Source organism: Stegodyphus dumicola, chromosome 1 (assembly GCF_044657685.1).
Source record: "Stegodyphus dumicola isolate Sdum_Otavi_A_Nest chromosome 1, ASM4465768v1".
Lineage (NCBI taxonomy): Eukaryota > Metazoa > Arthropoda > Arachnida > Araneae > Eresidae > Stegodyphus > Stegodyphus dumicola.
This window is the reverse complement of record NC_140768.1, coordinates 275,819,109-275,846,539: the sequence shown is the minus strand read 5'-3', so window position 1 is coordinate 275,846,539 and position 27,431 is coordinate 275,819,109. Positions and strand designations below refer to the sequence as shown.

Below are 27,431 nucleotides of genomic sequence, written 5' to 3'. Positions count from 1 at the left end.
TATTGGTAATAGCGCCGTCATAGAAATTGCTTTTAAATGATGACTTAAATACTTGGGACACTTTCTTCTGTCTCGTTTCGCTTTTAGGTTTTTCCTATTCAGTGCACATTAATTACTTTATGTATGTGTACTCAAAAAAGGGTGGATTCTACTCAACACATGCAGATATTGAAAAATTCGTTAGCATTAGATATTTAGTTTAAGATAAATCTTGACATTGACCTTATTACCTGCAGACAAATTTGTTTTTAGCAATCGAATATATTCATCATTCGAATAGATAAAGTAAAGAAGTCCCGCCCCCCCAAAAAAACCTCATTTTTGTCCACACAATTAACCGATTTTAATTTATATTTATTATTCGAATAGTTTATGCTTTATCTGGGTGCTTTTTAAAACATCCATATGATAGCTTTTTTGAGATAAAATCATTTCAATACGTCATTTTTCTCACATACTTCAGACTAAATGTGAGGTTTTTAAGATAATTTGCTGCTATTCCAAGAGAATTTTTCTTCATACAAAAAATAAAGATACACAATTTTTGAAGATTATAAAATATTATTTAGTCAGCTGAACTGTAGCAATTTAGAGAAATTCAGGCGCTGCACACGTAATTACGGAGAACTTTCAAGTTTACACACAACATGTAAAGAATAGCATGCTTTTTACAAAGAAGTTATTCAGCAGTATTACATCAGACTTAAACTTAACTACTACTTCACCTATGATCTTCAACTTTATGTTTGTTATTACTTTTCTTTTTTGATGAATGGCAACAATTATTATTGTTATTAAGCAAGGTGTATTTATGTATTTAATTATGGCAAAGCACACGAGGGCTATCTGCCTAAGGGGAGGAATGCCTTTCGTGGAGGACTTTCTAAGGGAAACTGGCTCGTATACACGTTACACATGGGGAAAACCACGAAAACGCCCATGCAGCCAGCCCGTTCGCGGGATTCGAACCTCGGACCGAACTACCAGTGTTCAGCGACTTTACCGCTCGGCCGCTGGTGGGCCATTATTAAGCAAGGAGAGTAGGAAATATGCCTTTGTTTTTACGTAGTGTTTAGAACGCGGTGTTCTCGGCTTATTTTGATGCTGTTTATTTTAGCGATGCTAATTTAAGGCTGCATTTTTACCAAATAAATATTGTTTCATACACCTGGAGAACTTACAGTTCATTTAAGTGATTTGAAAGGCGTCCGTAACTTTTTGTTTGCAGTTGTTCTTTACAACTACCGCCAGTGATGCGATACTATTTAAAAATCGAAAATCTTTTGATCGCGCTTTATTTTTTCCTTGACACTATTATTTTACGTCTGGGAACATTGTATCTAATCTTTTTTATCTGAGGCACCCAATATTATTAATTAATCTGCTTAACCTTTTTATTCGCAACCATAATTCATAAAAAGGTTTTGACTGAGAGACTTGTGTAAAGATCCAAGAAACTCATCTTTCAAGACGAAAATTTGCTTTTTTTTTTTAAATCAAAGGCAGCAAACGGTTATTTTGAAACATTTATTCCAAAAAACTGGTTTCGCATATTTTTGATGATAGCTTGATTGCATAAGTTCATGCAAAGCATATTGCCTAAGCTGTCATTTTTCATTATTTTTCTACAGTCGGTGAAATTGCATCTGTCTATTCTCACCGCCTCATAACCACGCTCTCATCCACATTGCAACAGTAGTTTACTGCTGCATGTTACCGCCATCTAACCACGTAAGCCTGGACATGCGTTTATTATTTGCAATGAAAAAAATTAAGTCTCACTCTGTGTTCATTATTTCGCTCTACAATATTAAGTAATGCATTATCAAACTAGCTGCTACTCGGCCAGCCTTCATCTGGCTTTTTAATGTACCATAAAATTGCTTAAAAGGAATACCAAACATTAAATTTAAAAACTGCACAGAATTTTACTCTGCAGAACAACTTTATAATAATAAAAAAAAAAAAAAAAAATTAATAAAATGTATTTTATTTTTAAAAAAAGTACAATGAAATAAGCAATATCCTTTAACACAAATATTAATTATCCTAATTAACCAACTTCTCGTTGCAAAATATTAAGAATCGAAATGGTATAAAGGAAGTTAAGAACTTTGTTTCCTAAAAAAATCATGCAAAACTTTTTATATAATTAAAATGATATATAATTAAAACATAATATAAAAAACTTACAATCAAATAAGCAATAAATCTTATATTTTCAAAAGAAAACAGTCAGCAGTCCAGTATCCAAAGAAATGAATGAAAAACTCTTGCCAAAACCACATTTCTAAAAGAATGCAATTATCATCAGAAAGCAATAACCAATCAAAATTGGCTATGTGGATCACATAATTCAAATATACAAACCTCTTCATTAACTAATAAAGAGAGAGAGAGAAAGGAAATTCTTTCTGTTGTGCCTCGCGAGACATATGCGCGTCAGAATAAGAAGATTCGATGTACGTGTTGCGTGTATAATAAATAATATTTTATCTCCTATTTTCAACAGTCAGCACTCCAGTATACAAAGCATTGAATGAAAAACTATTGCCAAAACCACATCTAAAAGAATGAAACAATTCAAAATGATGCGATTTCATCAAAAGAAGATTTTAAAAAATTCTAATTCTAATTTTGAAAAAATCGCTTTGAGGTGCACTGACTCTTGTCTAGATGCACCTATGTACCAATTTTCGTAGCCCTGCTCTATTAGCTTACGCGCAGCACGAACGAAAAACACACATACACAGACTCTTTTTTTTATTATATGTAGAGATGTGTAATCATATTTCTGATTTAATTTTTAATTTTCTCCATCATGCCACAGTTATTACTGAAAAATGTGTATTTACAGCTAAAAGGAACTGCTGTCCTTTAATGCAAAATCACATATTCAACTTAATTCTTCCTTTCTTTTGCAGGCAGGGAATGACTATTACCTATTCATCACTGCCAACGATGGCCATCAAACAGTAAGTGAATATTTCTTGTTGCATTCCAAATGTCTTCTTGATTTAAATTTTTTCCATTTTTGTTTAATTGTTAATTTAGTATAAAATTCAATCATATGTATTTTACCGATTCCTTAAAAAAATTCTTTTTTAAGGCTAAAATTGAAGTCTACGTCAGAATTTTGAAACCCAACGACAGTCCACCTCAGTCCATCGTGGAAAATCCCCTTCATGGACATGGTCCACCCATTTCAGGTCTAATTCCTAATCCACCTTTCCATACTCTATCCAGGCATCCAGGGTTATTTCCAGACAGACCGCCTCCTCATCGTCCGAGAACCAAGTCTACTGTCCGAACTTCAACTTCAAAAAATGCAGTTGACAGCGATGACGCAGTTCCCGTCACTGTTGTTTTGGATGTATCTTCAGTGAATGCAGTACCATCAGTGTCTCCAGAGGTGATCACTTCCAATATTTCTGTTGTAGGAGATTTAGAAGAAGACCATAAAGGCTCGAAGAAAGTAGACTGGACCTCCACCGTGTTCCCTCTAATTGCTACGGTTGCGTTTGCTCCCGTTTTGGTGGTTATACTATGGCTGTTACACAAAAGATGCAAAATGCAGGAAAAGTTAAAAGCGGTAACGTATAATTTTCTTTACAACAAATGTCGTGCATTTCCGAATATAAACCGATCCATTGTATGAGGCGAAAGATAAGCTTTTTTCCCAAAAATTCAGTCAAAACTGAAAACCCGTTTTTAAGGTAAAATTTATAATCAGCCTATAAATCCGGCTATAATCATCACCAAAATTGCGATTAATTGATCATCTAACTTAGCTACAGGGGACAAATCTATCAATCTACAGACTTATGAGAAAATGAAGTTAAGTGATAGTTCAATTTCAGATTCCATTCAAAAAATCAGGATGAGATTATTAGACGAAAAAAGGACATTTTAGGTGCCAGCGGTTTCTTTTTTATGAATTCTCCGAACTTTGATCATGGACATAATCTGGTGCTTTGCCGTGGCGAATTTTACTTTGGTTTTCAATTTGTGACAACCATTTTCAGACAACCACAAGATATTTTATCCTCCTTTGCGCTTTTGCGAATAATATATGATTCTTCATTTCTGGCGCATAGGGAAAGATGCCCGGGAGGAAAACACCATATATTCAGCTAATTAGCTCAAAGGGCGTTAGCCGAGGAGGGCTATTAATTACATTTTGGCATTTTGCATTAAAAACTTTAAATGTCCGTTTCACTTTTCAAATTGTTGCCACTAAATATTATCGCCCTATGTTATAGTTAAAGAAATTATATAAAGAAGATTCTGTATAAATGTATGGATGTTTCTCGCATTGTGATAAAACGACGATACCTAGAGCCATCAAATTTTGAATAACGTACGTTTCCACCCGAATATGGGCATCTGGAAGCCCAAATTTGGTAGTTTTAATTTGTTTTATTTTTGTAACACTTTAACGAATTTTTGATTAAGAAACTCAACGATTTCAAAACAAGCAATGGCAACACTGCACAGGGAAACATAAAAGGGAAAAAAAAATATCTCCAGCGCGCGAGATTCTGTATCGGAAATTCTAAATATAGGCTCATTTTAAAATTATTTTTCGATATTGCTGTTGAATTGAATTTTATGGTTTAAGTGCGAAGAACATGATATTTAATAAATAAAGGTAACCCACAAAACGTTAAAAGAACGCCGCTTTGGGCGTAATGTAAAATCTGAGAACTTTCGGATTTTTTTTTTTTTTTTTAAATACAATTTATTATTTATGCCTAACAATGCTGTGAACGAAACTGAAAACGTTATTATCTACGAGGCCGATGACAGCAATGTTATTGATGAAATGGAAGACGAAGGGCCGTCACTCGAACTTGCCTCAGAATTCGATCTTGCCTTCGGAGATTTGCGAACAACTTCCAAGCTAGTTGCTGATATTAATAAATTTGATTAAAAGTAAAATATTTTTTTCTAATTGTTTCACCTACAATATTATTCCTGTGAACCAATTATTTGTAAATCTTTTTGAACTCGTAGGTAGCCCACTTTCAAATGTCAGTAATAAAAATGTTTAGTAAAATGTTTCAACTTATATTTGGAAATAAACGGTAATTGATTATAACCATTTCATATAACTAAAGAAATTGGTGAGTTGCATCACAACGCAAATTTGCTATCGTATGGGATAATTTCTGATTCTCAGTTTGTGTCAAGTTAAAGATAAGACAGATAAGATATAATTTCGAATCTAACGTATACGAATAGATTCGAAATTTAAGTCGCATATGAGGAACTTTAGAAGTTACTTTAAGTTTCTAAAAGTTATTTTAAGTTTAAACATGCTTTATTGTCTGTTCTCTTTTTCCATATACTATTCCCTTCCAAAATGAGTTTTTAGTATCGAGTTTTATGCAAATATGTTAGGAGGAGTACTTAAGGAAGGCTCAAGTTACTTCGTGAGAGAAAACTTAGGAGTCCTCATAGGAGCATGTTTGCCGTGTGGCTACTTCATTCTTAAATCTGTTGCGCTCAGCCGTATTGTACTTGCCTATTGATAATCGCCTGCTAGGTTAAGTAAAGGGCCAACTGCGTTAAGTATTTGTGTGTAGCATCGGCGAAGTCTGTTTAGTTTAGTATTAGATTAGTTTCTTATTTTCTTATCTTGAGTTAAACATCCGAGTGGAGGCTTTTCTATAAGCCCGAGAAGGGGCCATCTGTTATCATTCCTTTGAGTGAATAAAAGAGTATTGTAACCCATCTTCAGACTCTGTTATTAAAACTCGAACTCAGCGATAAGTCGCTACTTAGTTCACCAAGTTCCTCTACATTTTAACATTGACAAAGTATTGAGGAACATTATAGAACATAGAAAAAGAAATGGCAGCAGTTATTAATGTACACCAGCGTGTTTGTTTTGTGCATACTGGAGAAAACTCTTCAAATATGGTAAGACAGTTTGGATAGAATTATTGTAACTTGTTTTCTTTTTCTAAACTGTAATTATCAGTAGAAGACGCTTTTATTTTCTGGGAAGTTATACGCAATTTTTTTTTACAGCTTGCTCATTTAAATACTCCTAATAACATAAATATGGAGAAAAAGCAATGAAAGAAATAATTAAAAAATTTCAGGGAAGATTTAGAACATCAAGTTCTTTTGTATCAGATGCATAAAAATACACAAACTGCTAGCAAATGACACATTAGAGTATATTACTTTAATGCGTCATTTGCTAACATTTTTTTATGCTCTCCAATAAAAATATATATTTCTTTCACGACTATCTTTTGCTATTTAATTTCTGGAATTAGGCATGAAAACTAGAATTCCTAATGTAATATGCAGGAGTAAGAATGGAAGATAAATTTGTTCTCCGTAGTAACTTAGTGATTTACTAATTACTCTAGTCTCGATGCTAAAGTGACTCATTATTTCGTCGCCTCATAAACATTATAGCTAATTTCCTACTTTCCTAAACTGACGCTAGAAGTGTGTCAAAAGATGTGAAAATACACAGAAATTTTAGGAAATAGATACTAGGGTAACACTTAAGGGTGCAGAGTATTCACACTTAAGGGTGAAGAGAAATAAATCTGCTAAGTGCTGCAGATACTGATACTGTTTGTTAAAAGCTTATTCGAAGTTACAACAAAGTTACGTAGTACGTGCCGAAACAAGGCGTAGATGAAAGAAATCAACTTTTAGCTAACTATTAGTAAAACTTAAATCACAAACGTCACACTCGGCTCTTCCATGTAAAAAAAAATTAATATAAAGCTCTCAAAGACTCAGTGAAAGGTTTACTCCCAATTCTGACTCGTGTTGTAGCACAGCAATTAATAAGTTATCGGTTAAAACTCTATTAATGATAGTGAAAAAATTTAAATGAGTTCATTTCTTGTTATTTATGTCTGTAATTTACTTGGATGTATTCCTGCAGGAGAAGAAATTGTCAGACAGGAGGGAAAGTGAGATGTCGGATGACATGGAGCCAAATCCCCATATAAGCATTCTGTTTCTACAGCGCCCACGAATGGCCAATTCCAATCGATACGAATCGGGTGAATCTACGGGGGTGAGTATTTCAACATGTTGGTTAAAACTTACGGCAAATCATCCACGGGGAAAAAAATTGAAAACGTGCACTGTTGATATCAAAATTTATAACTCAACAAACTTGAAATTAGCATGGAAAATAGACCATTCTAGATATGCAAACTAGCATTTCACTGTATGCGCATATTTTCGATAGGAATAACAATCCGAACCAGTAAAAAGTGAGATTGAAATGCCACTTTTCATTCAAGAATTGCATTTATTTAATTTTGTGTTGAAGATATGTTAGATTTCGCGCTAGAATAAAAAATTTGTAGAGTTCCTCACTTTGTAATCCTAAGTTACTGTTGGAAGTGAAGAATCTTAAGAACTGATAAGCGAATAATCGCTTGAGTTCGTGGGACAGGAAATAACAAGATAGAAAGATAAACTAGCCCTTTATTATTCCAACTAAAGTTTAACAACACTCCATCTTCAGACTCTGTTATTAAAACTCGGCTGAGTGAGTGATCGAGTGTGCAATAAAGCCGACACTTCGGCTTGAACTTAAATACTAAGAATTAACGTAAACTAAAGAGGTTTAGCCGAAGCTATCAAAATTCTAACAGAGTTGGCCCCTTAACGTTAATAGACTGCGAAGCTATTAAGGGTCTAAAGTACGTCTGAGCGTGATAATAGCTTACCAGAGAGCCTAAAATGGCGGACGCGTGCAGCCAGAATCTCTCTCCCTGGTATCTCTCTTCCTAAGACCGAAGAACTTCGCGGTTAAATACCGCTCTCCCTGATTATGTATTCAGACGTGATTCTAAAACTACGCTCTGGCGGAAGTGGTAAGTTGAAGTTAAGAATCGATAGGAAAGGAACTTTAACTAAAAATTTAACTGTTAATAAAATTAACATAATTCTTATAAACTCATATCAATAGGTTTCAGAATTAGATCTTGAGAGAAGGTATTTTTTCACATCTCCTTCTTGAATATAACCTAATGACTCTACAGTTTTTAGTATAAACTTTACTAAATGTAAATAGAGATACTTGGAAATCATATAAAAATTTAGGTTTTGGTTTTTGTAAAACTGTTTCTTTTTTAAATTTAAAATTGTGAAATGGATATTTTCCTTATTTAGTGTAATTTTATGTCTGAAAGAATATGTCTTCGACAAGATTGTGAAACAAAGACACCATAAAACAATATACACTCTTAGACAAAGAAAACGACGCACCAAGAAGGAGTTATCCGAATGGGACGAAAGTCGGTAGAAGTGATGTACATGTACAGAAAAACAAATGATAACAGTTTGAGAAAAACTGGATGATTTATTGAAGTGATAGAGCTTTACAAAGTGAAAAAGTCAGTAACGCGTTTGTCCACCTCTGGCCCTTATGCAAGCAGTTATTCGGCTTGGCATCGATTGATAGAAGTTGCAGATGTCCTCCTGAGGGATATCGTACCAAATTCCGTCCAACTGGCGCGTTAGATCGTCAACATCCCGAGCTGGTTGGAGGGCCCTGCCCATAATGCTCCAAACGTGCTCAGTAGGAGAGAGATCCGGCGACCTTGTACCGCTGTGCTGTAAGGTTTCAACGGATGACAACCAAAGGGGTCCTACTATGAAATGAAATGGCACCCCAAACCATCACTCCTGGTTGTCGGCCTGTCTGCCGAAAGACAGTCAGGTTGGTATCACACCGCTGTTCGGGGCGTCTCCAGACTCGCCTTCGCTGGTCATCGGAGCTCAGTTCAATGCGGGGCTCATCACTGAAGACTATTCTACTCCAGTCAATGACATTTTAGTGCGAATGAGCCCGACACCACTGCAAACGGGTTTGACGTTGTAAAGAGGTCAATGATAGTCGGCGCAAGGGGCGCCGTGACCTCAGCCCCCTTTCTGTGAGCCGTTTATGAATGGTCCTTGCGGTCACTGAAGCACTAGTTGCACGTACAATCGATGATAATGATGCATTTGGGACTGTGAGTGCCGCTCTGACAACTGCTCGGTTTTCACGTTCTGTCATTTCTCTAGGCCTACCGCTTCCTTCTTGACGCTGTGTGCGGCCATGGTTCACCCACTCCTGCCAACATCGTCTAATAGTGGCATCGCTCCTGCTCAAATGTCGAGCTATTCGCCGATAAGCCCAACCGGCTTCTTTGAGCCCAACTACACGACTCTCTCAAATTCTGACATCTGCGCATAGCGTTAGTGCAACTGTATGCGAGGCATATTTACTGTCTACCAGAGTACACGGAATGAAATTCGTGAAGAATTTATGACTTGGAATCGTAATTTCTCCTCTTAAATATCCTGCCAATTGCGACAACCGTTCATTCATTGGCAGCCAAAATGTAAAATTTTGCATTTTCCTTCGAAACCTGTATGCGTATAATTTGTGTCCAATTTGCTTTATATCTTCTCGGTGTGTCGTATTTTTTTTTTTTTTTTTTGTCTAAGAGTGCATATACAGCAAAACGATAGTAATTCAAATTTAACTCAAAACTAACTCAAATTTAACTCAGTTCTTACAATATTGCAAAACTTTATTATTATCCTTTAGATTATATTCTTTTGCAGACGATTGTTTACAAAAGTATTATCATTTGAAATTTTGCAACTAACGTATTATAGAATGTTAGAGACGTCAATCATTTATGTATTAATGTTATAAAATGCCATTTGTTACAAAAGAAAACTTTTTAAATTGTTCACAATATAACGCTCTGAGAGATAAACGAAAAATCTTAGTCTTTATTAATTGACAATGATTTCTAATGTTTATTTATAATGGACACAAACTAGAAACAGATATATCCAAAATGGGGTGAAAAATTAAGAAAATTTTAACTGCAAACTAAATTCAGTGGGTGAGTGTTTGAAAATAAAGAAGAAGCATAGCCGTAAGTTACTCTTTCCATCAAAATCGACGAAGTTTGTTAAGAGCAAATAATCTTGCAGCAGTGGATTTTTGAAAGAAAGCTTTTTCTAACCACATTTCAGGTTTAAATGAAATTAGTACGTTGTAATTAATAAACCATCATAACAATACAAAACGTTGGGTTTTTAAAATTTTTATTTTCAAAATCTCTGAAATACTGAATGACACTGAAATATATTCTGAGTTTCTATATCTGCTGATATTTTCTCTCAGTTTGCTGTCATTTATTTTTTTAGATTATTCCTGAAAACAGAAAATGGGAATTTCCTCGGCATCATTTGCGGTTCTTAGGATTGCTGGGTGAAGGATGTTTTGGCCAAGTGTGGAAGTGCGAAGCCCTCAATCTATGTACAACAGATGGAGCCGGTCTTGTGGCTGTCAAGACCCTCAAAGGTAAGCACAAAATGAGTTGTCTTAACACGGGTAAAAATACCGAAGAACAGCGCTAGTACATTTATGCAGTTTGGCCAAGGCATTAACCTTCACCGAATCATTAACTTTCACAACGGAGTCCAAAATGTAAGTAATGGACACCTTTGTGAAGCTCGCATTTGAACTTGAATATGGTAATCTTTTGCAGCTGCCTGGGTAACGTTTCGCAATTTGCATTTCTAATTATTTTTTTTAAACGGAAGGGCAAACAAAACCATTTGCTTAATTTGCGGAACGATTCACTCACTTCATTTGCATGTCAGTTTTGGCTTCACGCGAATTCTTGCACAAAGATGTTAAAACTTTTATAAAGTTTCGGTCACCGTTATGAAAGCATTTGTCTTAAAAACATCAAGTCCGAATTTATCTTTCTAGAGTGTTAGACATATACTTTCATTTATAAAAGTAAAGGGACATTTGTGAGTAAAATACGCATAAAAATCTCAGGCATACATTTTGTGATTGTCCCTCTTATGTCAAATGGTCAACTGAAGGGAAAAAAGTCTTTTAAGTTTCCCTAATTGGTAACAGGTTACCTGATCGGTTAGCGATAACAGGTGTCATGCTATCGTTCCTGGGTTTAAATTCTGGCTAAACCATGGATTATGCTTGGAACCATACTTGTATACTATATTTGCAATGTATTGCCCCTATAAAACGTAATCGAACCAGAAGTCCTATTGAGAGGTTGGTGGAAAATTGAAGAACATTAACATCGCAAACGGATTTCTTGATCAAAAATCGGACATAGATGGATAAATTCTTATTGTCACCTATAAAGTGCCAAAAGCCTTGGACAACAACAGGCACAACTCTCTGCTTCTTGGTCTTGATGAATTTATTGATATGGTCGTGATTATGTATAGATCACTGTAATTTGTCTCAACAACAACAAAACGTTTTAAAACCCGTACAAAACGCATACTTAGTTAGGCATATTTATAAATACAAGATTTAATAACAGGATTTAATTTCTTGGCCACAGTTTTGCGTTTTCTGTAAGGGAATTTTCTGCTAGGTTTCAAAACCACTTATATTTGTTGTGAGACAACAAGGGATGGAACCTCAGATTAAACTATGATCCTATTCCGGTTCACACATCAGAAACTTGACTGGCATTTCTGAAATTTGAGTAAATTAATCCAAAAACGAAATACGCATTTATTATTACTAAAAATCTATCTCTTCATGGATCCTTTATTTTTCGGTAAATATTTTCTCAGAGCGTATTTTTATGAATTTTGCAAGTAAAAGTTTCATTTATACGTATGTAAACTGGCAAAACAGTTTATGTAGATATTTCATATCACTGAACGTTTTTGGCACGTTTGACGCAACCTCCGTAACCAATAATCTGGTTAAGATGCACCATTATACTGCATAATCTGCCAACATCAGCAATATTGTTTGTTTTCTGTGATCCCAAAACTTTTTTTTTCCATTAGCAACTAGTGTTCATCAATAAGTATTTCCTCTCATTCTATGCTTCCGTTTTCATGTTGCAATTATTTATACAGGATGAATTTTAATCCTCTGCATGGATTTTATGTATGCTGTTACAACGCAAAGAAAAAGGGATAATATCGCATGGTAATGATAATGGGGAGGTAAATAATGAAAGCTTTTGCAGGGACCTTGCAGCTTTTCAGTGTGTTTATTCTTCTTCTGTTTGTTAATGAGACTTTAAAATATCGCCCAAGAATCCAGCTCAGACCATTTTTGCTTACCGTTATGTCCTCCCGGGACGGCGTATAGAATTCTGCGAAGCTACTGGGTAGGATCTGTACCTAGGCAGTCTCGGCCACAGGGGTATACAAATCATGAACTTCGTGGTTCTGGAGGCTCTGGAAATGTCACTTATTGGCCGGCCCGGGGTCTGGCAAGTCCTAGAGCAGATGGCTGTAGTAACCCGGGGTGGCGTCCCCGAGCCACTGTGTAATGTCCCTCTGCGACGGGCAGCCCGAGCGACTGGCAGGTAGCAAATCATAGTCAATGACCGATGTCGCAAAAGTGATGCGTCCCTCTCTCCATGGTGCGAGGGAAGGGGTTGAACGCCTGTTCCAGGTTCCGAGGGGTGAGGGGGCACTCAGTGCCATTAAGTTGGCGGAAAGAAAATTGCCCAGTTTATTGTTGTAACCGTTATGTCCACCTTAATGATGACCGTAGTGAGGCGTTTCTTCCGTTTTGCTGAATCATGAAGGAAATAGATTGGGCTTACGGTCCTTTAAATGCATAGCCTTTATGAAGAAAATTATTTTCCCCAAATACTCTCGGAACTTAATCAGTAACTGGATTGATCATGGAACCTACGGACGATTGGCCTCATTTTGCATAGCCGTCCTCAAGTACCGAAAATCACTCTTTTTGTAATCTTACTCTGTATTAAAACTCAAGTATCTGGGCCAACCTTTTTCCGAAATAGGAAGTTGTTGAAACAACGCGTTAGTTATCAAGGACGTCGGTTAGGTGAACCAAGTAGTATAGGAGCGAACATTGAGCGAATTAGAATATAGAATAAACTGCGCTCTTCCACAAAAGCTGACACGTTGAGAATTTCCACATAAAATTTTTGTACATTTTTCTTCCCAGTAACATGGAAAGCGATATATTAACTGTTTTACTTTATCGCTTTCCATTCCCACATATGAAGTGTGTTTACAAAGTTTTAAGATTAGAAAGTTCGTACAGAATCGAAAGTGAAAGAAAACAGTACTCTTATTTCCTAAACAGAACAAAGAGAGACAGAGAAAACAACATTGCTCAGCAGTTGTGCACGGCAACCACACGATAGGTGTCCCGATTTACTGTGGCCGGTGTTCGTCTAAAACATCGGGGGAAAAACATCGCGGACGAAAACATCACGGAAGGAACAACGCAAGGCGAAAATGTCGTCGTAGAAAATATCGTGTGAGGGAAAAAAAGCAAGGAAAAAAACATCGGAGTTCTAAACCATCGTGGTATAAAACATCGCGTAGTTGAAAATAAAGCTGTTCAAAAACTTCGCAGTTTAAAAACATCGCGGTAAAAAAATAAAACACCTACAAATCAGCGCTTGACAATAACATCTCAGACATGTGTTTTTCAGGTTGTAACAATTGTAAATGAATATTTGAGGAATATTTTTGTTTTTATGTTTTTAATTAACTAATAAATTTTTGCTGAAAAATTAAGAAAGAAACTTAAGCATTCAGAGTTCGAAAATGACTAGAAAACGAATGCTTCTTATAACAATTGACAGAATTTTACAAATTGATTATTAATTAAATAATTTTAACAGTTTAGAAACGAATACTACTTATAACAATTGATAGAATTTTACAAATTGATTATTATTAATACAGTTTAACATGCAGTTACGTATTTTTCTTTTTCTAATATTTTTTAGATTTCATTTTGCATCATTACGAATAAAACTTCATAAAAGAGATTAATTAATCAATTAACTTTATTAGTTAGTTATATAAGTTTTAAGATTCTATTAACTATACCTATTTTTCTACTCATTTTCGTTTTTTGAGCTTGCTTCTTATTTTGTCAGCAAAAATTTATTAGTTAGTTGAAAAAAAGCATGAAATATAAATGCAAAAATATTCCTCATTCCTTCTCGAACTCATAAAATCATTTTGTGAATATGTATTTCCAGTTTTAAAGCCTAAAAAACGCATGTCTGTGGTGTTATCGTCTTGCGATAACTTGTAAGTTGTTTGTTTTTACAATAATATTTTCGAAGGCTATGCTTTTAAACTACGAAGTTTTTAAACCGCTTTATTTTCAATGACGATGTTTTGTACCACAGTGTTTCAGAACAACGACTTTTTGTATGACGACGTTTTCGCCTTGAGGTGTTTTCTTCGTGCCGTTTCCATCCGCGATATTTTCTGCGGAAAACGAAGTTTCTGTGGGGCGATGAATCTATTTCCAACCAAAGTGGATAGGTGCCGTTGTATTTCAGGTTCATAAGGAAGAACCAAGTTTAATTTCTAGTCACAATTTAATTGAGAAAACCGGGATTAATTTTGTCACGTGAATCCAATCATGACACGCAGAAATCCACTTCCTCATTTTGTCTGCACTCAGCTCGTGAAAAATAAACTGAGAACACATTTTTCATTTTTAAAGATGTTCCAGCTGACTTTGCGACTGATGTTAAGCTCATTAGCTATCATTTGAAAAGATAAATGGCGTAGATGGTTCTATGTTCTCATCCATCCCAAACTGCGAAGAGTTACTTTCCCCATTTGCTTTATATAGCATTTCAATATCTTTGTTGCTGCTTTCCTTAGTTTACAGCAAAACTTTATTGCTGTTCATTGCTAATATTTCGAACTCCTGTTAGCGAATCTCCATTGGATCAAACAAAGGAATGACTGCATAAAAAGTTTTGTTCATAAGTAAACGATGTTTTAGGAGAATCAAGTTAAGATGCTAGCTAATCAGATGTTGTCAATTAACTTTTGGAAAGTTTAGTGGAATTTGTTAAAAATATTAGTCCTAAAACTTTGTAGATGCACTCTGTTCTAAAATGTCAAAGGTTATTTCAGTCTAATCCGAGCCAATGTCAGTTACCTTGTTTGTTGTTGTTATGATCTTAAGTGGTTTTAGTGTATGTTTAAGTTAATGTCTTTCCTCATGACAGCGAGTTTAAAAGCAGGAAGCGAAAGCTGTGATTTAAAATTAAAATCATAATAGCAATAAAACCAGATAACAATAATAACACTTGTTTTGTTTTGCAGAATGTTATTTGAGCATGATATAACTATAATTTAATCGAAACCGTGATTGTGAGAGTTTTGTAAATTTCAAATTCTCCTCTTGCAAATGAATGAAACGATTTCTTTTGTTTTTATTAGAGAATGCATCAGAAAAAGAAAAGCTGGATCTGGTGAATGAACTTGAAGTGATGAAACTCCTTGACCCGCATCCTAATGTAGTGACACTCCTCGGTTGCTGCACCGATAGAGGTACGTTCTTTTTCTCTTTTATCCTTGGATGATTGGCTGGCTGAATTATTTGCGGACAGGCATAGAAATAGTATACGCACCGATATTTTCTGAAACCGGTAGCAATTTGTTAAGCATTTACAGTCTTTCTTTACGTCATTTTTTTAAATATGAAATAGAAATTTGTCTGAAATAATTTTTCTTTTTTCAAAATTTGTGCGTTCCAAAATATTTATAAATTTTCTCTAAATAAGTAAATAGTTTTAAAAATGGAAGACATTTAAGTTGTAGAGGCATTAGGTTATTTCGAAGTATTATCATTTAATATTCTTTAACTCTGTTCCTATGAACTTCAAGTTTCAAGATCCGTAAGGGAAAATTCGCAAGAAAAGTTATGGTATGGTGTTCCGTGGACTAAGAAGGCAATACTGTAAACCAATCTTTTTTTTTTTTTTTTTTTTTTTCAGGAAATCATAAATAGTTTTGTTTATTTAAATCAGTGCATTGAAAAAGATCGATTTTTTTTATCAAAATAAGTCAATTTGTTTCAAATACCAACCATTATAGCAATTTCCTTATACAAATATGTATGCAGACAATTTTTTCTTAAATGGGATAAAAAGTAATTTAAGCATCAATTAAAATATACGCATAGCCCACCAGCAGCCTAGCGGTAAAATCGCTGAACATTGGTAGTTCGGTTCCGGGTTCGAATCCTGGGGAATGGGCTAGTTGCATGGGCGTTGTCGTGGCTTTTCTCATATGTAACGTACCTACAAATCAGTTTTCATTACAAAGTCCTTCACGAATCCATCCTTTTCCTTAGGCAGATAACCATTGTCTATTTGGCCATAATCAAATATAGACATGCGCATTGAAAAAGAGCTGATTAAATAATATTCTGGAGTAGGTTTCAATTCTATTTGGATAATTAAATATCTTTAAAATTTATTTTTAAATTAAATTTAAAAGATAAGTTTTTAAGATAAATTATTTTTAAGATTTACTTCTATTATCTTTTAAATATCTGAAATGTGTTTCATTTTTATCCGATATTCCTTTTATATATCATAATTAAAACTAAATTAAAACGATTCATAAATTTAAGGATAATTTTTAATAGCCATACTTATAAAATCGTGTTTTATTGTGCATCTTGCTTTATGAGATCTTACTTTCTTTCAGATCCGATGTTTCTCATCATGGAATATGTACAAAATGGGAAGTTACAGACTTATTTGCGGGAGAGCCGAGCAGAGCGTTTCTATGGCAATCTACACGGTAGTAGCCGGCATCTGACATCACGTGATCTGACGTTATTTGCGTACCAAGTGGCCAAAGGAATGGAATACCTTTCTGCGAAAGGGGTCTGTAGAGCGGTGTTTGAACTGCATTTACTTAATTATTTTTGTAGACGTTAGCATATGGAATAGATTACAGCTCTTTTCAACAATTAAAAGTATGATGAATACATCGGCTTAATGAAAACTGAACTAAATATTGAAATGATACATATGTAAGTCAGACGAAATTATACGATTTTTAATTTTTATAATTTAAAAATTTAACAGAATAGAATAAGTGTTATCTGAGTGGAAATAGATAATGTGAAGTAAGTCTTACAGTCCCGAAGTACAAGGCTTATTGTTAAAAAAACCTCGTTCTGAGATAAAGTGAAAAAATGCGTTTAAACAGCAAAAAGCTTTTTTAGAACATTTGGATTATGTCAACTGGTCGCACTGGTACAATGTCAACTGGACGGTTATAATGAGCTGGCCTCCTAGTTCTCCTGAATTGATCCCCCTGTGAGTTTTATATTTGTGCTATTTAAGCTCACAAGCAAAACATACTTAAAAACGCAATTTTCAATGTAGAAATCGGAGATTTATTTAATTGCCAAGAAGTTGAGCTAATAACTGAAGTTATTAGAACAACACTTTTTAAAAATGATTTTCGCATACGACTGATGTTCCAAAAATTTTAAAAGGTAAACTTCTTCAAAAATGTCGATTTCTAAAAATCGTGGAATGATTCGATAGCTGGTCAACTGAGCCGGACTTTCGGTGCTTAAGTGATGCGGATATAGCTTCATACGTCGTAAGAACAGACAGTGATACTAAAAGCACAAGCGAAAAGATCCTGACAATTCATTACATCAGTTTCGAGGCAGTAATGACTTCTTGAAGCTCTGTTGGACTTCGTCGACGAGAGGGGATTCGAATAAATAATAGTATTTCGAAAAATTCGTAGTTAAATCCGGTAGATATTTAAACGTTCTCAAAAGCAAAGTAATTTCTGATTTTTTTAGAAATAGATGCATACAATATGCATAAAAATTGATAACTTGAATTATCCGTATTTTTCAGTTATCCGTGACTTATTTCCCCGGCATTAGCCCTAATTTGATTGCAATCTCTATAAGCCGATATGTTTTATATAGTCTGTTACTGTCGTTATGTACGAATTTATTGTCTTTGCTAATTCTTTATATTAACATGATCTTTGAACGTATCCTTCAATATTTCTTTGTAATATTATGTTAACGTATTCTGTAAGGTTAATCACATAAGATCAGTAACGTATTTTGCATGATATTTTGTAAGATTTTCTAAATTAATAAATGAATAACAAGAATAAACTGCCTATGATAACGCATGGTAGTGCTCAAGTATCTTTAATTACTTATACCTATTATAACCTACCTATACCTGTCTTCAGGACTTCAACATAAAGGATATCACTGAAAATTGATTTTGCGAAATTTTTTGTCACTGCTCTCATTAATCATTTAGTGATTTTCAAATTTAAGATTTTAGGGTATAAATGTATTTCGGGAAAAGTATATTTCAAGTGGCATTGTAAAATTCATTGCGTAATCTTATTAATTCTTATTGCTGTGCAATCCTGTGATTTCAGTATTGCTGCATCTATAAACGTTTTTACGTGAACTGTTTGAAGTTTCTACTGTCAGAATATTGAAATAACTAATGTGCTCCCGTTCCTTTAAGATCCAATTTTAATTTGCCCTTGGAGGTGTCGAAATTGCACTATCATTTCTTAAATATTTGTAATGCAGTTGTTTTTCTTAATTTGCTGAGTTAGACAGCTATGGTAAATTTATGAGAACAGAAGAGACAATTTGTTTCTCTTCTTATTTATTTCATCCTTCCTTATATTTAAAATTTGAAGTCGATTACATACTTAAATTTCTTCCTCGCAGAAAACTGATTAAAGCTTTTAAATGTTTTAGTGTTTTTAAATATGTTTTAAATTAATATATCATTATAAAAATCTATACGAATATTTCGTTCAACTTAGACTGTTGCATTGTTCATAGAGTGGTTCAGAAGCATGGCTATTCTGCTGCGTTATCTCATAGCACTAAAACTCCAAAGACAGGTTATAGATATGACACATATGAACATATTAGTTTTTTCCCCCTCATACTCCCCCTCCTTTTGACATTGTTGTTGTTATTTTCTCTTATGCTTTAGTGCATTAAGCTCTGGTTGATTCGAGAAAGATAGTAATTTTTTTTCTCCTTTGTGTTATTATTACTAAACTTACTGCAGTTTTTAGAGAGTGGTTTTGTTTATGGATTTTGCTTTGAGGGTATTTCAGCATACATATGTATGTATATTAACACATACGTACTAACATTTCTTCTAAGATACTTTCCCTTATCTCTCCCAAAAGCATATATTTGAATAGAAATCCCGATCTTAGAAGTTATTTCGAAAACACTGCTTAATCTATGCTACTTTTTATAACTTATAAGAAGATATTTGGAGAGATGCTGTGAAAGTTTAGGTGTTTGTCATTAATAATTTTTATTATAAATGTTATTTTGTATTTTTTGTTTGAATTCTTTAATATGAAGTTCTGAAGTTTCAAAGTATCACAAAATCTGTAAAAACATTGCTGGTAATTTAAGTAAAATCGCTATGAAAAAGAACTATTCGAACTGGAAACCAAAATAATGTCTTTTAAGACAATAATTAGCATTGAAATGAAGCTGCTAGAAAAGTGTGTATGGCTAAAAATTAGTGAGATATAATAGTTTAATTTTTTTGTTTATTTTTTAGTAAAATAAAAAGTGAAAATTAGCATTTAGGAAAATTGAATTGAGCATGATTATGTTATCATATCAGTTAAATATATCATCATAATTTTTTCGGTATTCTTAAACTGAAATATATGTTTCGAAGGTAATAAACATAGTGGTCTGATATCATTAACTAAATTATAGGAGAGAATGCACGAAAAAATGTTCTTCGTAGTTTTCACGTATCTGCTCTTTTCAAGAACATTTCCGGATTTCACATACTTCCTAATTTCTCACTCTTCATTTCTTTTTTAGTTTGCTTTTGCTGAATGATGTATTTCTCTCCTTTAATCGAATTTTTTTTTGTATTCTCTTCAATATTTAAGCATTTAATTGCTACTTTTAAAAATTTAATTATTTCTTTTTGAAATAATTTAAAATTGTATCTTCAATAAAAAGAAGGGTTGAATTATAGTGCTGCCATCTACTGGCATTGTCTTCATTAGATCTTGTGAACGTGGTGCTGCCATCTATAAACAAAATAATGAAATAGTGAGTGTTTCAATTCGTTGTTAAAGTAACTAATGTTGTTATGAAACGTTTAATGAATATTTTATTGAAATGCTCTATTATTTTCGTCAGAAGTAAATTATGCAAGTCTTTTTGCGTATTTCTCCGTATTTCTTTCTCATATTAAATTAAAACTAAAACTTTTAATTTTTTTTTTAATGGCGCAATGTTTGGTACCATGATTTCTTTTTGTTGAAGCAATGACTAGTTTGTAAATACTAAAGATATTTAAATTCATTTTTAATAAATTATATCATGTTTAATAAATATTAATCATGTTTCTAAAATTTTAATTTTAAATTTCGATTTCAGTTTGAAGAAGTTGCCGTCAATGCCATTCAAAGCTGAAATAATACCTGATTTTCTTTTTTAGATTATTCACAGGGATCTTGCTGCTAGGAATGTCTTAGTAGGAGATAACAAAACATGTAAAGTGGCTGATTTTGGATTTGCAAGAGATGTTATCATAAACCATGTGTATGAAAGAAAATCAGAAGTAAGCAGATACCGATAATTATAATAATATCAAAATACTATTAAACGTTTGCCTATGTTAGAATGTTATTATATTATAAATACATGAATGTTTATTATGATGTTATAAAATCATAATAAACATTCATCATATTTTACGTATTAGAGTAAACACTTTGGTGATTTTTTACAGTGTAAAAAAATGTGTTGGAAAAAGTATGTAATTGCCCCCCCCCAAAAAAAATATTACTTGCGTACATATTATTACATAGATACCTTGCCCTTTAATTAGGCATTTATTTCGAATATAAATTAACAAACCTGCATACAAGGAGGGTTTTATTTTTTAAATTCTCGTGAAAATTTTATACCGATCGCTTTAAAAGTAACAATCATTTCTCTCAGCGATTTTGTTTCAAAATACTGTACTCTTTTAAAATTTTATGGCAGTTTATTCCATTGTAAGCAAGTCCCATGAGTACATATTTTAAAACTGAGATTAAGCCAAAAAATATCACGATTTGTCTCAAAAATTTGTTGGACCTTGGATTACAGTAGAAAGAACACAGAGTAAAATGACGACTTTGCCTGTTAAAACTGAAGAATTGCTTTGAGTATGGTTGCCAGAATTTGACGGGTTCTAATCTAGATCTGCTAATACGTAAGTGCCATTATTGTTTTCATTTAAAAAAATATTGTTGTTTTTTAGGGTCGTTTACCAATCCGATGGATGGCTCCGGAATCTTTATATGACAACATCTACACTACAAAAACGGATGTCTGGTCCTTCGGTGTTGTCATGTGGGAAATCGTTACTTTGGGTAAGTTGTGAAATTAGGATTAGTTGATTTTCAGTTTAATAAAATTCAAAAGAAGATAATTTCTTACTGTGCAAGATGCAAAAGAATCTTCGTGTGTTACAGAGGAATTGTTTTAAAGGAAAATATTCATGAGAGCTCAGGAATTTGCTAAGATTTTGGAAGACTAAAATTCCCTCATATAAATAAACTATCAGTTTAAAATAGGTCTGTAAATTAGGGACCGATTAAGCCTTGGAAAACCTCTTAAGAAGCCTCTACTCCTGTAATTACACTGTTCTACAAATTCTCAATTTTTTCCCATTGCAAAAATGAAATGCACTTTTATTTTATTATTAAATTTCAGCTCCTGAGCATGAATATGGTTTTTATTTCTAAAACTGGCTTTTGCTTAGAAAGTAAAACAAAATTCTTATTGCATTTTTTTAACACCCATAAGCAAAATGTTCTGTTCGTATTTTGATCATTCTGCAGATTTGAAATAAAAAGTGAACTAAGCTTTTTCTTACTAAATTTCACCTGAACACGAAAGTGAAATAGAAACTACAGTAAAATTCATTACGCATTGTAACACCTATAAGAATGGTTTTCTTGTATTGCGAGGATTTGATTGAAATCAAGAAATGAAATACGTTTTAATTAACTTTCACTTTCAATTACAGCACAGGTAACATAGCCTACAGTGGTACTCTCACCGTTCGCATATGGACGCATTAGTGGCATCTTCTTTTTACACGAATCCCGCTTTTAATTACAGTATCATGCTACCCGTATCCATGTGTGGAGACCGAGAAAAATGAACTTTGGAAGCTAGATGAGAGAACGCTTTCTTCGGCGTGTTATTGGCCCAACATAGTATATACTGACGGTATTGTAGTGCCTTTAGATATGCATCGTGTTGTCTTCTAGTCCACATTGACCCGCCATTGCTACATTACTGAGGCTTTAATGCCCGTGGCTATGCCATATTTTTGGGGCCTCCGCCATCTCACGTTTTATTCGGATATTGTGAGATCACATATTGTCCACGCTGTCCTACACTTCCTTAATAGACAGAGTCCTGTTGCACAACACGGTTATAACTTTAGTGATGACGTTACTTTTATGTCTTTTTTCTTTTCTTCCTTTTTATAGCTTTAGTGCTGTTTGTTCTTTGGGGCCTCCTACGGTGGCGAAGCTGCAGTAATATATGGCACCTGCAGAGAGGATGATAATGCTGTAAGGCTATAACTACAGGGCCAGCAGTCCTCTTTTGGAGTGTAACTGTCTTGGCCATATCTCTATCGGAAATCATAATAAAGATCTTCAGATCTCAGACACGTATGGTAAACCGTTGCAAAGAGACTGCTATGCCAATACTCGTCAGCCATACGACAAATGAATTCCGCCATGTAATCGAAACTGCATAGATTACAGTATCCATTAACCCCCTTCAAAATATATTTGACAACTCTGTACCAAACCATAAAGCAAGCTACTGTAATCTATAAGCTGCTTTGTTTCCAGACGCGGCTGTTCTGGGTAGTGATATTTGCATATATTGCACATCAAAATTGCCTATCCCATGTGGGCTGTAATTTTGATGACTCTGAGCTAGAGACTCTGAATGCCGTATCGAAGAGTCTTGGCTCTCAAATCCTAACGACTATCCCTATTGGTGGCAGAGTACACTGCTGTTTTGTCTATAAAATGAAGGTATAAAGTGATGTCATCCGAGACGGCGTTCATATTGTAGTGTAGTGGAAATGAAATAAAAGCATCTATTGACCTCTCTGTGCGATGTCACATTAAGCAAAAATACATCTGAAGAAAGAATCTTGGGTTTCTTTAATTAGTTAAGATTTCTTGACCTCGAGAACTGCTCTTTGTTAGCCAGATAGTTCTACAAAGTTAACGTTTTCAGACAGCCTTATCTATCTAAAACGTCACGATGACTTGTTCCGAAAAGTGTTACTTTAAAAATACTTAATATATATATATTTATTTATTTTATATTTCAAACAGCAAAATTTTTAATTTCGTTTTCCTTGAACTTTTTGAGCATAAAATACATTCGCTTTTCCTTCCACTATCCGAAAATGAAACGGCAGTGACAAATAGAAATCACATTAATTATCTCAAATATGCTGACTTCATAGAGGTTACATAAATGGATTTATTAGCAGTAACTGAATATGTTTAAATTGAAATATCACGGCTCAGAAGATTTCTCCACGTTGTTTTAAGTCTACGTTTTTTCTCTTTTCTTTCTTTGTCCCCCTCTTTCTTTCTTTTTTTTTTCTTTAACCGTGAGACTTGGCGTTTTAAATTCTATCACATGGAAGTTGTTGGGGAAAAACTATAGAAAAACAATGTGAATTCACTGGAAACTTTCACAGTATGAGCTGCAATCTATGAGCTAATCCTGGGTTTGCAATTAGGCAAATGTTTTAAAAGGCGGAAAGAGCAACAACCACTTTACATGAAAACCAGTATTCGGAGGGAAATGAAAACGTAACGCCGTTTTTGTCGAGGAAAGTCATATTGAAATTTGAAAATGCTTAGATATTAACATTTTGAAATCTTTGGGAAGAATTCTATTGGAACTGTTGCCATTAATTGAAGAAGATAAATTTTTATAGATAGGAGAGGTTTCGAAGAATGATATCGATTCCGAGTCAATTCTTTCAACATTTTCAGAACTGGAATTGCTTAACTTTTCAAGTTTCACTGCTGTTTTCCTTGACAGATGGCACTACATTTGGTTTCGTCTCCGTCTCTTGATTTCCATGTAAACTTTTTGTTGCGTCTCCCACCTTCACAAAAGCACTTTTATACCTTAAAAAGTGGGATCTACGTTTGAGCATCTTCAAAAGGGATCGAATTTTATTAATATTCTGCGCCATTGTTCTTTTGCTTAATGTAACATTAGCGTGTTTCTCTTCCGATTGTAATATTGGATGTTGAAAAATTGGATCACTAATTTATTTTTTTATTTCTGTTCCAGGGTCAACGCCGTATCCTGGTATGGCAGCCGCTGACGTCCTTCGTAAAGTGAAGGAAGGATTTCGCCTGGAGAAACCGGAACACTGCAAGCGAGAAGTTTATAATATTATGTTTTACTGTTGGGACAGGGATCCTAATAAACGACCGTCATTTACAGAACTCGTTCAGCTCTTGGATAAGCTGCTGATTAGCGAAAATGATTATATCGAGCTGGATCGTTTCCCTGATCATTCGTATTACAATATCACCAGTTTATCTGGCGAGAAACTTTGACACTTTCAGACTGAATATACTCAGATTTAAGGCTCATGACTTAACATATTTATAAATGTGATCTTGACGACAATGCAACTCAGGAATAAAAAGTGAAAGAAGTTGATGATGACTATGATAATCAATCATACTGTGGAGAATGATTTTAGAAGTTCTATTTTTGTATACAAATTGCTCTGAAAACAAAACTTTTAAAATGTTTTACAGAAATTTATGGCTCCTTGGATTTTGAGATATATATATTACAGCTCTGTATGTCGAAACCTTTTGTATAGCAAAATGATGACCGAGAAATATTAATAAACTCATTAACAGCTAACAAGGAAGGTCTTTCAACTTGAAATGTTCAATTTTGCTGGAACAGGTCCGGTTGATTCCGGTTATCCCTATCCATGAGGATTTAAAAAAAATTTAGGCGCTGAGTCGCTGTAGATAGGCAATGCAAATGTAAAGTGCTGAGATGTTTCGCAATGCAACCTTACTGTGCGACTTTCCGAATTTTCTAAATGCCCCTAAATGCCCAATTGTTGAAATTTAAAAGTAAAATAGCAAATAGATGTGCATGTTTGTTGTAAATACATATTAAATTAATATGTATAATAAAAAGTTAAAATTGATGTTTAATATTTGAAAAACATGGGCGGAATATAATGAGTTTTGAAACACTTACAAGCAAAAAGATGTTTGATATTGAATTTATACTTACATGACTTTAATAGTATGCATTTACAGTTAAAATAAGCACTCTGGTTACAGATTATAGCACAAATGCGATGCGATAAAAAAAAATAACAGAAAAATTTTATCTTGCACCATCTACATTTACCGACCTAAATCAAAGCACGCATTTTACAGCTTTAGATGATTGCATTTTGAATAGTGTATCAACTGTAAGATAAACATTGACATCAATTTTTTATATGTGAAAGTATATAAGTAACTAATAAATAATTATTAACATAAGGCAAGCATAAGCAATTTCATAACTCAGCTTATCAAATGTCATAGGTTATAAATTTGGTAAAGTTCTGAGGAAACGTTTTATCAATGAATACTGGGAAATACGTCTTGAAAATAAAATTAAAAGTGAATACTGGGAAAAAGGAGGGTTTTCTTATCTAGAACTCTGTGATGTTAAAAAATTAGCTAGTTAATCCATGTAAATGCTAATTAAAAATTGTAAAAGTAAATCTATTTGACATGCAATGCTATTTTGTGACTATAAAATTTAAAATGCTACCAAACTTCAAAGTTCCAAGTTTGCCATTGACAACTGGAAACTTAATATTCATTAATGTAAAAGGTTATCGATAGATATTGTGCAACTAATGTATGTTTAATTACTATGTTTTAATGTATAGAATAAGTGTATTATTCTTTCCTTCCACTTTAACATTACAGGTTGGAAGACCTTCTTGTAAATAGTTGAAATCGAATGGCCTTGCTTTCAAAATGATGGCCAATAATGATTTCAGGTCAAAAGATCGCATCATAGTGAAGTGAGATTGTCCTCTCTTATGGCTGATGTTAATAAGTGAACTTTGAATATTACGGCTGATTTGAACATCATGACTGTGTGGAATGGCCATTGCAAAGTTTGTGACTTGATAATGTGCAAAGTTAACTGACAAATTAAATAATTTGTTCTGTTGTTTTTATAAGAAAAGGAATAATTGGGATTCCATAGATACTCTTTGATACTGCATGTAACAAATCCATTCATTTAGAAATTGCTTTGTAATAAGTTTTAGCTAAACCCGTATAGATAAGTACAATAATGAGTTTATTGTGAGGAGAAAAAGACGAGTGCATAATTATTCGATTAGCTTTAAAAAATGCTTCAATGCTTTTTACTACAGAACACGTAAAAAACTTTTAAGTTTCCTCTGTTTTAATTAAAAGATCCCCGAAAAGTGTTAACAGGCTGAAAGCATACCTTATCGATTCCTTTCCTAACCTGAAACTCTGCATTTCAAACTCTTGCCCAAGACATATTTAGTCATGCAATTTTTTTTTCGAGCATTCGGAATAATAACAAAGTTTTTTTTAATGTACTTCAGATTATTTTTTAAATTTAATTCTTAAGGTTTTGGAATTACATTAATTTAACTTAGATAGTACATTAACTTATTTCGATTATCAATTACAATTGCATCGTTTTCTAAACTCTTTTAAACTACCTAAGCTACTAGATTTTTGTGTATGTTACGAACGCTTCTCAATCAAGAATTTCTATGAGACTGTCGCGTCCATATTTTATGTCCAGTTTCACAATGTTCTGTTTATGGAGATTAAACGTATGAACAGATATATATTACAGTAGTGGTCTTCAAACGTTTTTGTCGATTCGGAGAACCCCTAAAAAGATAGTTTTCTTTTGTGGAACCACTAAAACATAATTTTCTCTTCTGGAGTCCCCAAAATTTTAATATTTTGCTGAAACTCCTACTGTCAATTAAAAAATAAACCATAAAATTATTGAAAGTGCATAAATGTTACATGTATTTTTAAGTAAAAAATGAAAAGAAAATAATTTTTTTGATTACGATTTTGCTGATAAAAATAGATTTACTTCGTATTATTTTAGGTAATTGTGACAAAAGAATTAAAAATTATCTAATTATTTTATATGGTAAGTTTTACAGTCCACGTGTTATTAAAAAATTCTTTCGAATTTTGCTTTTGACTTGCACAATCCCTTGAAAATTTGGCCCAAACCCCAAAATTTCGCAGAACGCTGTTTGAAGACCCCTGTTATTAGAGAAAAAATAAAAGTCACTGTTTATTTTCTCAGTACAACGGGTATTTCTACATGTGTCCAATATCGTAAGGTTCCTCAGTTTCATATTTTTGTACTTTGTGAAAAGATTTAATTTTTGAATTTAGGTAATTTTTATACAAATAAAATATAAAATTGAAACAAACAA

At 33.5% G+C, this 27,431-nt stretch overlaps 1 protein-coding gene across 1 annotated transcript in view; it reads left to right on the top strand.

Annotated features, from left to right (window-relative positions):
- The window catches only part of LOC118182383 (tyrosine kinase receptor Cad96Ca-like), a 97,162-nt gene extending 69,731 nt beyond the window's left edge, over window positions 1-27,431 (top strand). Inside the window, exons 4-12 of the mRNA XM_085807209.1 lie at window positions 2,925-2,975; window positions 3,110-3,592; window positions 6,920-7,054; window positions 10,204-10,360; window positions 15,250-15,360; window positions 16,525-16,706; window positions 20,328-20,450; window positions 21,138-21,249; window positions 24,233-27,431. Of these exons, the coding sequence (XP_085663335.1) occupies window positions 2,925-2,975; window positions 3,110-3,592; window positions 6,920-7,054; window positions 10,204-10,360; window positions 15,250-15,360; window positions 16,525-16,706; window positions 20,328-20,450; window positions 21,138-21,249; window positions 24,233-24,504 (1,626 nt within the window). The 3' untranslated portion in view covers window positions 24,505-27,431. The remainder of the gene's footprint in view (window positions 1-2,924; window positions 2,976-3,109; window positions 3,593-6,919; window positions 7,055-10,203; window positions 10,361-15,249; window positions 15,361-16,524; window positions 16,707-20,327; window positions 20,451-21,137; window positions 21,250-24,232) is intronic.